Genomic DNA, 13,651 nt, shown 5'->3' on the forward strand with positions numbered 1-13,651 from the left:
ACAGAGCGGAGCCGGCACAACCCGAGTTTGGACGCAGCTACAGCACCATGGACAGCCCCAGGTGGCTGCTGCTCGCCGCCGGCTGCTGGCTGCTGCTGCTGCCGCCCGGGGACTGGGGGCTGGAGACCAGGGCACTCCGCAGCTTTTACCCCCAGGAGCGCCCTCCATCCAGCGAGAAGGAGCTGGTGAGTGCCAGCACGAGGGGGCGGGCAGGGCTGACCGACATACCAAGACCAGCTTGGTAGGAGGCAGGAGGGGCTGGGGCCGGCAGCACCCGGTGGGGAGGGGTCGATGGGGTCCTGCCTGCTCCGAACCCACCAGAACCCTCTTGTGTTTTGCAGCTCGGGGCTTTGCAGGAGGCTCTGGAGAAGCTGCAGAAAAAGCGGATTCCACCCTGGGGCAAGAAACTGGGACAAGTGCCAGCGGTAAGGCTCCTTCAGACAATGTATTCTGTAGCCCCGAGCAGGTCAGCCTGTGCTCCCTTGAGCGCTTCTCCCTTGGCACCCTCCTTCTAGACTCAGGGAAGCCGGCACTCCTAGGGCGGTTCCTATCCTGAGTGCAGCTCTGCTGCTCTCTCCGCTTTCTTACAGCGGATTAGCTCACTTCCTATTACTGAAAGCAGGCTTTGGGGCATGGCCACTGAACGCTCTTCTCATCCCCACAGCAGAGTCCTTCAGCACAAGAGTCAAACCATGGGGAAGAAAGGTTCTGGCGTCCACATATGATGAGTTCTAAATATCTAGATGACAAAGACAGATATTGGGGAGGGTGAATTGTGCTGAGGCCAAAGAGCGGAAAGGGGCATTTTCACCAACACTAAACTTGAGTCACTAAAGAAACTTTCTTGCCTTTCTACCCTGCTGCAGTGCGACGTGGGGGAGCTATGCGCCGTCAGAAAAGCCTCCCGAATTGGAAAGCTGTGCAACTGCCCCAGAGGCGCCACCTGCAACTTTTTCCTGCTGAAATGCTTGTAAACCTCAATACCTCCAAGAGCTAAGATAACAAAAGAAACCAAATCCTGTTGAACTGTGCTTGACACGCACTGCTTTGTCTTTGTTGTTGTGTTTTTTTCTATGTAGTCAATAATCTACCCATGTAAAATACTTATCTCCTTTGTAAAATATTTCTTCTCCCTCTGTATTTGTCCTCAGATTAGGAATGAAGACCACAGAGGTAAGGCTTCACAACACTTATTAAAGATCAAAACATAATAATTTAACTGAAAATTAAGATTTTTTTCATAGATCTTCATAGATTAATCCAAATATTTAACAGAATTAACTCAATGTAATCATGTAACGTAATAGGATGGCAACATACACTTACATACCAGTTATAATAGGGGGGCAGTAACAAATCCTATATTTACATTGCTTAGCACTTTCTATTATAATTTTTTCTTACAATTTTTGGAAGAGCTGTAGTGCCTCCATTATTTTCAGCAAGAACTTGAAACTTGGCAGGGGTGCTGTTAAAATGCATTAGGCTTATATACAACCATGCAGAGTTAGGGTTCCACAGGTAACTTTAATTCTGGTACACCTCTACCCCGATATAACACAACCCGATATAACACGAATTCGGATATAACGTGGTAAAGCAGTGATCCAGGGGGGCGGGGCTGTGCACTCCGGTGGATTAAAGCAAGTTCGATATAACACTGTTTCACCTATAATGCGGTAAGATTTTTTGACTCCCGAGGACAGCGTTATATTGAGGTAGAGGTGTATTTCCTAACTTTGGAGTGCTTGACTTTGCAACTTCAATACCATTCTTTTAATATAGGGTTGGTTTGTTAGTTTGGGTAAATTGTGTGTACTGAAATAGAAAAAAGATTTCAAACAAGAAAATTTGCAACTGGAAGCATATGAAGTGAAAATGAATATAAATTCACAGATTTTAAAGCTAGAAGAGAACATTATGACAATCTAGCCTGACCTCTTGCATAACACGGAGAATAGAATTTCACCAAGTCCTTCCCACATCAAGCCCATAACTTCTGGTAGAACTAAAGCATATGTTTTAGAGGAGCATCCAATTTGCCATAAATGCTTCAAGTGATTGAGAATCCATCCTGTTCCTAGGTAAATTATTCCAATGGTTAATTATCCTCACTGTTAAAAGTTTGTGACTTATTTCTATTCTGAATTTCTCTAGTTTCAGTTTTCAACCATTTGATCTTGTTATGCCTTTGTCTGCCAAACTAAAGATCTGTCTAGGAAGGAGAGACTGTCTAGGAAGGAGTATGGCAGAAAGGGATTTAGGGGTTATAGTGGACCACAAGCTAAATATGAGTCAACAATGTGATGCTGTTGCAAAAAAAGCAAACATGATTCTGGGATGTATTAACAGGTGTGTTGTGAGCAAGACACGAGAAGTCATTCTTCCGCTCTACTCTGACATGCACTGCATCTGGGATCAGCGAGGACTGAGAATGCCATATGTGTTTTACTGAAGAATGCTATTGTGTGTTTGTTTCTGCTTGTGGGTTACTCTCATTTATATTTGAGATTTCTAGAGCAAAGATGTATCTTTTCACTAGACAAGATGGCCTTAGATCAACCATTAATCCACCAGCCTCTTTAGGGCTGAAGCTATCTTGATTTACAGTACAATCGTTATAATTTAATGTAGATATTTAAATTCAGGTTATAATTAAATCCCACCTTTGGGTGCACAAATTATGGTGCAAGATAAAGCTCTTTATTCATAAACTACGTGAACACACATATGAACTTGGTAGGGGCATAAAACTCCACATAGTACAGTTTTATTGATCCAACATTGTAATATGACATCTATGTCAGTGATGAACAGCAAGTGCCAAGGCTCAATTCCCCAATCCTTACTTAGGCAAAATTACAACTTCAGTGGAAGTTTTGTCAGCATAAAGACATATGTTTTGCTTCCCTGATGTATGTAGCCTGATGGAATACTAGTGATGACTCCAGAATTATGTCTAAAATTGATTGTGTATGAGAGTTAGAGTGCTTTTATGTAACAATGATGTGCCATCCTAGGGCCCTATTCATCAGACTGGAATTAAGGCATACATTTTTAATGGTGAGAATAATTAAGCATTGGAACAATTTATCAAGGGTCATGGTGGATTCTCTATCTCTGACAATTGTTAAATCAGGATTGGATTTTTTTTTTAAAAGCTGTGCTCTAGGAATTATTTTGGAGAAGTTATGTGATCACAATGGTCCCTTCTGGCCTTTGAACCAATGAATCTATGAACTTGTCTGTGTGTGTGTTTCTAATGGAGTCTAATGATGCGCTGGAGAGGTTTTAGTTGGGGGCTGAAGGTGACAGCTAGTGGTGTTCTGTTATTTTCTTTCTTGCTTACAGACAACCCCCCAACTTGAAGCAAATATCACCAGCCACCACACACCACTGAACAAAAACACTGACCCAGGAACCTATCCTTGCAACAAAGCGCGATGCCAACTCTGTCCACATATCTATTCAAGTGACATCATCATAGGACCTAATCACATCAGCCATGCCATCAGGGGCTCGTTCACCTGCACATCTACCAATGTGATATATGCCATCATGTGCCAGCAATGCCCCTCTGCCATGTACATTGGCCAAACCGGACAGTCTCTACGCAAAAGAATAAATGGACACAAATCTGACATCTGGAATCATAACATTCAAAAACCAGTAGAGAACACTTTAACCTGTCTGGTCACTCAATAACAGACCTGAGGGTGGCAATTTTGCAACAGAAAACTTCAAAAACACTCCAACGAGAAACTGCTGAACTTGAATTGATTTGCAAACTAGATACAATCAATTTAGGCTTGAATAGAGACTGGGAATGGCTGAGCAATTAAAAAAATAGAATCAATCACCCCATGTAAGTATTCTCACACTTCTTATCAAACTGTCTGTACTGGGCTATCTTGATTATCACTTCAAAAGTTTTTTTTTTCTCTTACTTAATTGGCCTCTCAGACTTGGTAAGACAGCTCCCACCTTTTCATGCTCTCTGTATGTGTATATATATCTCCTCAATATATGTTCCCTTCTATGCATCCGAAGTAGTTGGCGGTAGCCCACGAAAGCTTATGCTCAAATAAATTTGTTAGTCTCTAAGGTGCCAAAAATGATTAGGGGGCTGGAGCACATGACTTATGAGGAGAGGCTGAGGGAACTGGGATTGTTTAGTCTGCAGAAGAGAAGAATGAGGGGGGATTTGATAGCTGCTTTCAACTACCTGAAAGGGGGTTCCAAAGAGGATGGATCTAGACTGTTCTCAGTGGTACCAGATGACAGAACAAGGAGTAATGGTCTCAAGTTGCAGTGTGGGAGGTTTAGGTTGGATATTAGGAAAAACTTTTTCACTAGGAGGGTGGTGAAGCACTGGAATGGGTTACCTAGGGAGGTGGTGGAATCTCCTTCCTTAGAGGTTTTTAAGGTCAGGCTTGACAAAGCCCTGGCTGGGATGATTTAGTTGGGGTTGGTCCTGCTTTGAGCTGGGGGTTGGACTAGATGACCTCCTGAGGTCCCTCAGAACCCTGTTGGGAAGGAGTTCCTTCCCCGAAAGCCTTTTTTTGGCTGTTACAGCCTTCTCAGGAGTTTCCCAGTATCATCAAACCCAGCCATTCAAAGCTCTTGAGTCAACCCCCCAAAATGATGAGATTTTAAAAACTACGATTTTTTTAAAATAAATTTGGTGTGTGTTTTATTTGCCTTCTGGTTTCTGTGCTGTTGGGGGCACCTGCTTCACATTTTGAAGCTTTTCCTGCAACCACGAGGGCTAGAATGTTTTTCTTAAATGAAAGCTGAGATACTCACACAATCTTCAATGCCAGCAGCTGGAGCTTTAAGAACAGCCCCAAATATGACAAGACTTGTGACAAAATCTCAGGAGTTGGCCACACTGGTTCCCCTCTGGAGCTGCAGCTTCCTGGCTGCAGGAAGGGCAGATTTCTCTGGATTTCCAACAAATCGGTTCCATGCTAAGTAAAAAGAAAAGTCCTTTTCCCCCAGAGGATCCTCTCACCGGCGGGGTGGCCACGGAGGCGGTCAGGACAGTCCCCACACAGGCTCTGTCACTGTGGAGATCGCCCACAGGCCGGGGTCCTTCGAAGGGCGAGCGGGAGCCGAACGGCTGTTTCGCACGAGCCTCGGTCTGGAACTACACTTCCCAGTGGCCTTTGTGGGAGCAGACTTCCCCTTCGGTCTGTGTGAGGCGTGGGACTACACTTCCCAGTGGCCTTTGCGGGAGCAGCCTTTCCCTTCGCTCTGTGTGAGGCGTGAGACTACACTTCCCAGTGGCCTTTGCGGGAGCAGCCTTTCCCTTCGCTCTGTGTGAGGCGTGGGACTACACTTCCCAGTGGCCTTTGCGGGAGCAGCCTTTCCCTTCGGTCTGTGTGAGGAGCGGGACTACACTTCCCAATGGCCTTTGTGGGAGCAGACTTCCCCTTCGGTCTGTGTGAGGAGCGGAACTACACTTCCCAGTGGCCTTTGCGGGAGCAGACTTCCCCTTCGGTCTGTCTGAGGCGTGGGACTACACTTCCCAGTGGCCTTTGCGGGAGCAGACTTCCCCTTCGGTCTGTGTGAGGAGCGGGACTACACTTCCCAGTGGCCTTTGCGGGAGCAGACTTTCCCTTCGGTCTGTGTGAGGAGCGGGACTACACTTCCCAGTGGCCTTTGTGGGAGCAGATTTCCCCTTCGGTCTGTGTGAGGAGCGGGACTACACTTCCCAGTGGCCTTTGTGGGAGCAGATTTCCCCTTCGGTCGGTGAGAGGCGTGGGACTACACTTCCCAGTGGCCTTTGTGGGAGCAGACTTCCCCTTCGGTCGGTGAGAGGAGCGGAACTACACTTCCCAGTGGCCTTTGCGGGAGCAGCCTTTCCCTTCGGTCTGTGTGAGGAGCGGGACTACACTTCCCAATGGCCTTTGTGGGAGCAGACTTCCCCTTCGGTCTGTGTGAGGAGCGGAACTACACTTCCCAGTGGCCTTTGCGGGAGCAGACTTCCCCTTCGGTCTGTCTGAGGCGTGGGACTACACTTCCCAGTGGCCTTTGCGGGAGCAGACTTCCCCTTCGGTCTGTGTGAGGAGCGGGACTACACTTCCCAGTGGCCTTTGCGGGAGCAGACTTTCCCTTCGGTCTGTGTGAGGAGCGGGACTACACTTCCCAGTGGCCTTTGTGGGAGCAGATTTCCCCTTCGGTCTGTGTGAGGAGCGGGACTACACTTCCCAGTGGCCTTTGTGGGAGCAGATTTCCCCTTCGGTCGGTGAGAGGCGTGGGACTACACTTCCCAGTGGCCTTTGTGGGAGCAGACTTCCCCTTCGGTCTGTGTGAGGAGCGGAACTACACTTCCCAGTGGCCTTTGCGGGAGCAGATTTCCCCTTCGGTCTGTGTGAGGAGCGGGACTACACTTCCCAGTGGCCTTTGTGGGAGCAGATTTCCCCTTCGGTCGGTGAGAGGAGCGGAACTACACTTCCCAGTGGCCTTTGTGGGAGCAGACTTCCCCTTCGGTCGGTGAGAGGAGCGGAACTACACTTCCCAGTGGCCTTTGTGGGAGCAGACTTCCCCTTCGGTCGGTGAGAGGAGCGGAACTACACTTCCCAGTGGCCTTTGTGGGAGCAGACTTCCCCTTCGGTCGGTGAGAGGAGCGGAACTACACTTCCCAGTGGCCTTTGTGGGAGCAGACTTCCCCTTCGGTCGGTGAGAGGAGCGGAACTACACTTCCCAGGGGGGGTAACGGAGCTCGCTGGGCGCGTGGAACCAGTTGGCGGCTGGTTCCAAGTCCCAGGATGATTCACGAGCTGCTCTTGGCGCTGAGCGGGTATCCCGGGGCCGCGTTCACCTGGAGCAAGAGGAGCGGCCTCCAGGTACCACCCGGACCGGGGCCCCGTCCCCCCATTACCCGTGCTCAGGCCTTGCGCTCACCCGGCTTCTCTTCTCCGCAGGTGTCCCAGGAGCTGCCGTTCCTGCACCCCAGCGAGAGCAGCGTCCTCAATCGGCTCTGCCGCCTCGGCACCGACTACATTCGCTTCACCGAGTTCATCGAGCAGTACACGGGCCACGTGCAACAGCAGGTGCGGGCGGGCCGAGGGGCTGAGTTCTCCCTTCCCCTCCGGGCGCATGGAGAGCCCCCGGGGGAAGGCCGCGCACCTTCTCCATCCCCTGAGCCCACAGTGGCGTCAGGACTCAGCGCCCTGTGGGGTGTGTGTGTGGGGAGGGGGGAGTGGCCCCTACCTCTCGCACCGGTCTGGATGTGCCTGTAATTAAACTCCATAATGCATTGATTATTGCGTATAAAATGTGAGGCCTACTCCAGAGGCTTATTAACTTGTTACCCTACTAGAAAATAGTCCTTCAGTTTGCTAATGTGCAATAAACAAACATATCACATTGTGTCTCCAGAAAGATCTGTCCAATGAGAAAGACAAAGCCCACTTCAGCCCTTCCCTGAGCATCTGACCTCTCATTTGAAGTCAGTGGGTGGTGCTTGTACCAGGGCTGAATTAGGTCTTAAGCCTCCAAACTGAAAGGATAGAGAAACACTTATGGCTAAGTCTCTGTATGTGTGTATATATATCTCCTCAATATATGTTCCATTCTATATGCATCCGAAGAAGTGGGCTGTAGTCCACGAAAGCTTATGCTCTAATAAATTTGTTAGTCTCTAAGGTGCCACAAGTACTCCTGTTCTTTTTGCGGATACAGACTAACACGGCTGCTACTCTGATACCTGTACTTATGGCTAAACTAATTTTTCAAAGCAAAATCTATTAACTAAACTGCCTCAGGATGGGACAATATTGCTATGAAAAAATAGACTTCAGAAAGGACAAAACTGCTTTCTCTCCGCAAGACTTTCAAATTATCCATGGAAAAAGCTTTCCCAACTTTACTTAGTAACTCATTATTGTACTATAGAACTACTTTCTGTAAGAAGCAATAGGTCCCACTCTGAAATTTATGCCACTATGTTTTTATTCTTTCCAGGCTAGGTTCACACTAAAAATAGCATTGTGAAACCCTTTCTAGTTGTATGTTAGACTTGTACATTCAGAGTAATGAAATTTCAGTAAACAATTAAAACACTTTTAGATAGTAATCTTAAAAATGTGTTCCTTCCTGGTATGGTTTAAATACCTCACTGCTCCGTTTAAGGAACAGAGAGTCCTGTGGCACCTTTAAGACTAACAGATGTATTGGAGCATAAACTTTCGTGGGTGAATGCCCACTTTGTCGGCATTCATCTACATGCATCCGACGAAGTGGGCATTCACCCACGAAAGCTTAAGCTCCAATATATCTGTTAGTCTTAAAGGTGCCACAGGACTCTGTTGCTTTTTACAGATCCAGACTAACATGGCTACCCCTCTGATACCTGCTCCGTTTAAATAATTTATTTGGAAGTGTCTAGAATGCGGAGGTAGAAAGGGCAAAGATGTGAAACCACAGGATGAGTGTGTTGGAGATGTGAGGTGAGGGGATGTGTAGCTCTCTGTCTTATGCAGTGGGTGACTCTTCCATAACCAGTTGAACTGTGAAGTCTGTAAGGTCCCTCTGAGGCACCCTTGCTCTTCCCCTCAGTCAAGGTCACTCAGCATGCTTCTCTCTGCATTTGTGCATCAACCTAGCCAGCTCCCGAAGGCTGACTGTCTCCATGGAGCAGCTCAGTCTCGTTTAATGAAATGGATTAAAAGACTTGCAAGCATAAATTTGGATAGAGCTGCAGAAATCTAATTAGAGGCCCTCTGTGCTCATTGAAGCCTTCGCTGCAATGGAACAAACGACCAGGGTGTAGAAATGAGAATGTCAGAACAAAGGGAATGAAAAAGGATATTAGAGGGGTAGGATTACTTTGCCTTGATAAAGCTTATTAACTTGCATCTTCATTCTAAACACCAGGGTCCCATTTCAGCCTTTGAGGTCCTAAAAAAAATTACTGGAGAAAGCTGACAGACAGTCTTGGAGGCTGCAGTCCTTTAGCCACACAATAGGTACAGCCCAGAAAATATGGTACAAACTTTCCTCCATATTTTCCCTTACCAGTGTATCTCAGTCTTAAACTGGATTAACTACCTACAGTGCTAAGAAAAGATTTTGGTCTTCATGGTCCATGCGGTCTTAATGTCAATAGACAGATCATCAAGATACTCCTTTTCAACTAATTGATATATGTAAAAGCCAGAAAAGACCATTGTTTCTCTAATCTGATTATTTACGTAACATGGATTATAGAATTTCACCCAGTGATTTCCGCATTGAGCTAGAGCAGATCTTTTTAGAAGTCCATGATGAAGAATCCACCATGTCCCTTGGTAAACTGTTTCAGTGGTGAATTACCCTTTCATTAAAACATTGCATTTCTTTTCCATTTTGAACTTTGACTTCGGCTTCTAGCCACTGGATCATGTATGCCTTGGTCCACTACTTTAAAGAGCCCTCTAATATTAGTTGCCTTCTCCCTGTGTAGGTAACTATAGACTGATAGAGTTGTCTCTTAAGTATCTGTTTGATAAGCTACATATATCAAGTTTCTCTCTAGCCTTTACTAGTAAATCAGGGTTTCTAGACCACATCCTTTTTTAAAGTGGATACCATAACAGGACACTCTACTGCAGTAGTGGGCTCACCCATGCCATGTATAGAGGCAATATTACCTCCTACTTCTGAACCTCATTCCTGTGTTAATACATCCCAGTATTGTTAGCCCTTTTTGCAACAGCATTGCATAGGGAGGTCGTGTGCAGTTGGTTATCTACAATGACCCTCCACATATTTTTCAGAGACACTGCTTTCCAGAATACAATCTCACATCTTTCCCACTTTAGCCAAATTAATTGGGAGGGGGGAGAGAGGGAAGAAGAGACTTATAGGGGAGAAACATACATATGCATGCCAAGTAGCCTTTTCTAGCAGGGAAGAGAGAAGAGCAAATGACTCATGAATCCACTACTGGCTTTACAATGCAAACCTAAATTTATCTGATAGGTGCTTAAATATTACCACGATGATTGTATAGAAAACCCTTAAATAGATAGAGGCAGGAGGCTATGTATGATGGCATTATATGGATACTTACGTATTCAAAACTGGACTCAAATCTCTTATTCTGGTTAAAAAAAGAAGCCTTAAAATAGATAACAATTTCTTGTTACTAACAGACTGTCTGGATTTGTAAAATAAGGATAATGCTCACTTATCCCACAGGGATGGCAAGGCTGTGTTACAGTTTACAAACTAGTTTGAGATTCACTTGTGAACAGTTCATGTCAGCACAAAGTAACAGTGAAATGTACCAATGGCCACTGTATTATGCAATCTTCTGTCTCAAGAGTTCCTTACTTGTATATCCAAATTGACTGAATACAATTCTGCTCCATCTTTGCCAGCTTACCCACCTCTAGATTAACAGCTGATTTTATTGGTACTTTCAGTGGTTGTTTAAGATGGACTTCACTATTTAGATTGGTGATCTAGTGGTGAACACCTCTATCCACTGTCACTTAGGCCTAGCTCCTGAAAGATATTTAGGAGCTGAAGGTTGAAATCAATGGGAGCTATGTGCCTAAATATCTCAGGGATCTGGGCCTTAGTTCCCAGTCCACTCATCAATGTACTGGGGCTAATTCAAAACTTACTGTTTGATTTTTAGGATCATCACCCTTCCCAGCAGAACCAATGTGGGTTACATGGGATTTACTTGCGGGCCTTCTGTACAGGGCTCGATTCAGTGCTGCAGCCCTACCGACAGGCGTTGCTTGACCTGGAGCAGGAGGTAAGGGAGAGAAAACTGGAAGAAGCTGTGCTCTATTCAATGTTATGAGCTGAAATACTGTGCAGTGGGAACTTGTCTCTTCAGTAACAAATAAGCTAACAAGAAGCAGCCAAAGATGGGATGGAATCTTTCATTTCCAGTGCGGGGGTGTCTTCCAAATTGCTGCTGTGAGGTTCCACTGTAACCCACTGGTCAGTATGTTACATGTCCCCCTCTATGACTGATCCACTATGTCAGATCCACAGAGAATGCAAGTGTTTGAGTCCTCAGATTCAGATCCTTATTCTCTAGGTCAAGCTGTAGAGAGTCATGCTTATAGCTCTGAAGGTCCTCGGTTAAATCTGTGTTGTGTCAGCCAAGTTGGTAGGCGTCACACCATCTCTTGGGTAGATTCACTTTGAGTCAATGCCCAGGGATTGCATGGGCTGCTCACTCTCATCATAAGTAACAGCCTGAAGGGGGATATGATTCAAAAGTTTTAGTGAAAAAATCTGAGAGTTAAAGTTATCAGGACTTCTGAGGGTACAGTTTTGCTATTTACCTTTTTCCACCAAGGTTTAGTGCTACCGATTAGAGGCTTATTTTGGTTTGTACTAACTTTTCTGTTGTGGTTGCAGTTCCTGGCTGACCCTCACCTCTCCATCTCCCACATTAACTACTCCCTGGATCAGGTATGTTGCATTTGTTGTCATCTTACTACTGGTATATACAGCATGTGCAATTTACAGAGCTACCATTGTTACTAAAACTTCAATTTCTGATGTTTGTACGCTTAAATTCCAAGCCTTAAAGTTGTATTAATGTCATCTTTAGTTTTTAATATGGTGTAGTTATACTTGTAAGAAATAGATTTTCCTTTCTAATGTCCACCTTCATGCAAAATTGAAATAGCTGGTAGCATGTATCACACTTCAGAAATGTTAGGAAAGCTACAGTCTGCACTTGACTTTAAGCAGCTCTAGCTTTCAGATTACAAACCAATTTGTTTTCTTTAATGACCTTTTCACCACAGAGCGCAGCTGTTGGGCTCATGTGCCTACCTATGTGGCCATGGAACCTTTTTGACTAGATGTCAGGTGGGGAGGCACGCATCATTGCCTTGTCAAGGATATAATAGCTCCCCCTTTAACCATCCAACAGTTTCTCTCTGCCTTCAAAAGTCCCATTTGTAGTTTAGCTGCATCATAGAGGGAAGCCAGTGCAGCTCTTCCTATCCTCAAATTAGAGTCTCCTAAATTTATCATCTTGAGAGACTTCAGTACCCACTTAAACAGCACTTCTGGCACATTGGCACAACTCATGTCATCCATGACAACCTTACTAAGTGACCAGAGAATCTCGGGATAAGCGTCACCTCCACTGTTCAGTCTAGTTGTTGACGTTAAGGTAGAGTAACATCACCAGTATCCTGGTATAATCATCATCTCATCTCTGCAGAAGCCATGGTCTCTCTTCCAGGGACATCCAGAACACTAAGTGGGGCCAGTGAGGTGTTAGAGTGATAAACCACCACAACCAGCTGCTGTCCATACTAGCCCCTAAATGCCCCATCCCTACATATCGCTACTTAGAAGCCTATTTTTACATGTTGGTCCTTGCTTTGCAGTTCCAACTCCTCTTCCCCTCGGTGATGGTTGTGGTGGAGCAGATCAAGACCCAGAAGGTATAGTAAATGGGAGCTGGTTTCTCTATAGCAAAATCTGTTGTTCCTGTCCATTCCCTTTAGTTAAAATTGCATGATGGTGTAAATGACACTAGATGTTTGACAGAGCTTGTAGGAGATAAGTAGATGGGGCTTCTCAGGTAACATTTGCTTTCCTTTTCAGAGTTTATATCTTCCTCCTGAAGACTGCATGGTTCAGGCCAGGGAAGGTTTTTGAGGATCAGCAAGAACGAGGCACTGGGGTGGTCAGAACCATCCATATGTGCTCCCTGTGTATGGGGCAGATTATCTATTTACTGGCTATGGATTGGTTTTTCACTATGTCAGTGAGGCACCTTGGACATTGCTCATTTGGTGTCACTTACATAAATAGATGGAGAGACTAAGGCAGAATAATTGTATGGTGGAGGTAGCTCAGCAGCATGAAGCTCGTGCACTGATATCAAATTCCCTTATTTTCGCCTTTGTAATTTACAGAAGATGGGGGCAGAGGTGAGCTGGCAAGGCTGTAATTGCAGCTGGTGGGAATGGAAGGTTGTGCATTTCTGTGGTTGGGGAAAGAGATTCTGAGACAGGTTTGAATGGAGAAACAGAGGGAAAGGTTTGGAGCAAGGATGGAAGCAGATGAGTTTGGGGAGTGGGACTGCAGAGAGCCTTTGTCTTTGATCACATTTAATTCACAGTAGAAAAGTATGGAGCACATTTGCCACCTTTATTGTGTGTTGGTGACTGGGATTTCTTTTTCTTGAGTCTTATAAATCCCAAAGACAAGGCAGGAGAAGCAGGATTTCTGACTTCACAATCCATTAAATGTCCTCTAGCCAGTAACGGGGTTATGGGAGAACTTGTGTGTTGAAGTCCACAAGTCTGCTGGACCCTTATGTGGGGTGTGGGAGGAAGGTATATAAGAACATGTGAATGGCCATCCTGGGCCAGACTAAAGGTCCATCTAGCCCAGTATCCTGTCTTTCGACAATAGCCAATGCCAGGTGTCCCAGAGGCAATGAACAGAACAGGTAATCATCAAGTGATCCATCCCCTGTTGCCCATTCCCAGCTCCTGGCAAACAGAGGCTAGGGACACCATCCCTGCCCATCCTGGCTAATAGCCATTGATTGACCTATCCTCCATGAAATTATCTAGCTCTTTTTTGAACCCTGTTATAGTCTTGGCATTCACAACATCCTCTGTCAAGGAGTTCCACAGGTTGATTGTGCAAAGCATGAAAAAAT

General features: G+C 45.7%; 2 protein-coding genes across 5 annotated transcripts in view; both read left to right on the plus strand.

Moving 5' to 3' along the window:
* The first annotated feature begins 17 nt into the window (after positions 1-17).
* Positions 18-4,310, plus strand: LOC128844710 (cocaine- and amphetamine-regulated transcript protein-like). Of its 2 annotated transcripts, XR_008446524.1 has the most exons (4): positions 18-185; positions 342-425; positions 867-1,173; positions 3,352-4,310. XR_008446524.1 is itself a non-coding variant. In XM_054042653.1 (3 exons), the coding sequence occupies exons 1-3, from the start codon at positions 48-50 to the stop codon at positions 972-974; spliced, it is 330 nt and encodes a 109-aa protein (XP_053898628.1). In that variant the 5' UTR covers positions 18-47; the 3' UTR covers positions 975-1,208. The 2 variants fall into 2 exon arrangements, 1 of the variants encoding a protein (XP_053898628.1); XM_054042653.1 differs by lacking the exon at positions 3,352-4,310 and having other exon boundaries at positions 867-1,208.
* Positions 4,311-6,624: 2,314 nt separating this feature from the next.
* The window catches only part of TUBGCP4 (tubulin gamma complex associated protein 4), a 38,607-nt gene continuing 31,580 nt past the window's right edge, over positions 6,625-13,651 (plus strand). Inside the window, exons 1-5 of one of the 3 annotated variants that reach the window (XM_054040995.1) lie at positions 6,625-6,851; positions 6,930-7,058; positions 10,634-10,756; positions 11,374-11,427; positions 12,363-12,419. In XM_054040995.1, coding sequence (XP_053896970.1) covers positions 6,774-6,851; positions 6,930-7,058; positions 10,634-10,756; positions 11,374-11,427; positions 12,363-12,419 — 441 coding nt within the window. In that variant the 5' untranslated portion in view covers positions 6,625-6,773. The remainder of the gene's footprint in view (positions 6,852-6,929; positions 7,059-10,633; positions 10,757-11,373; positions 11,428-12,362; positions 12,420-13,651) is intronic. The other 2 variants (XR_008446380.1, XM_054040994.1) reach the window with 2 other exon arrangements.

The sequence above is a fragment of the Malaclemys terrapin genome, chromosome 10, assembly GCF_027887155.1.
Source record: "Malaclemys terrapin pileata isolate rMalTer1 chromosome 10, rMalTer1.hap1, whole genome shotgun sequence".
Taxonomy (NCBI): domain Eukaryota; kingdom Metazoa; phylum Chordata; order Testudines; family Emydidae; genus Malaclemys; species Malaclemys terrapin.

What these genes read in the sequence shown, in the direction of transcription:
- LOC128844710 (XM_054042653.1), top strand. Translation starts at nt 48, where the DNA reads ATGGACAGCCCCAGGTGGCTGCTGCTCGCCGCCGGCTGCTGGCTGCTG. An exon ending in CATCCAGCGAGAAGGAGCTG is followed by an intron (nt 186 to 341) that starts GTGAGTGCCAGC and finishes TGTGTTTTGCAG; the next exon opens with CTCGGGGCTTTGCAGGAGGC. An exon ending in AACTGGGACAAGTGCCAGCG is followed by an intron (nt 426 to 866) that starts GTAAGGCTCCTT and finishes ACCCTGCTGCAG; the next exon opens with TGCGACGTGGGGGAGCTATG.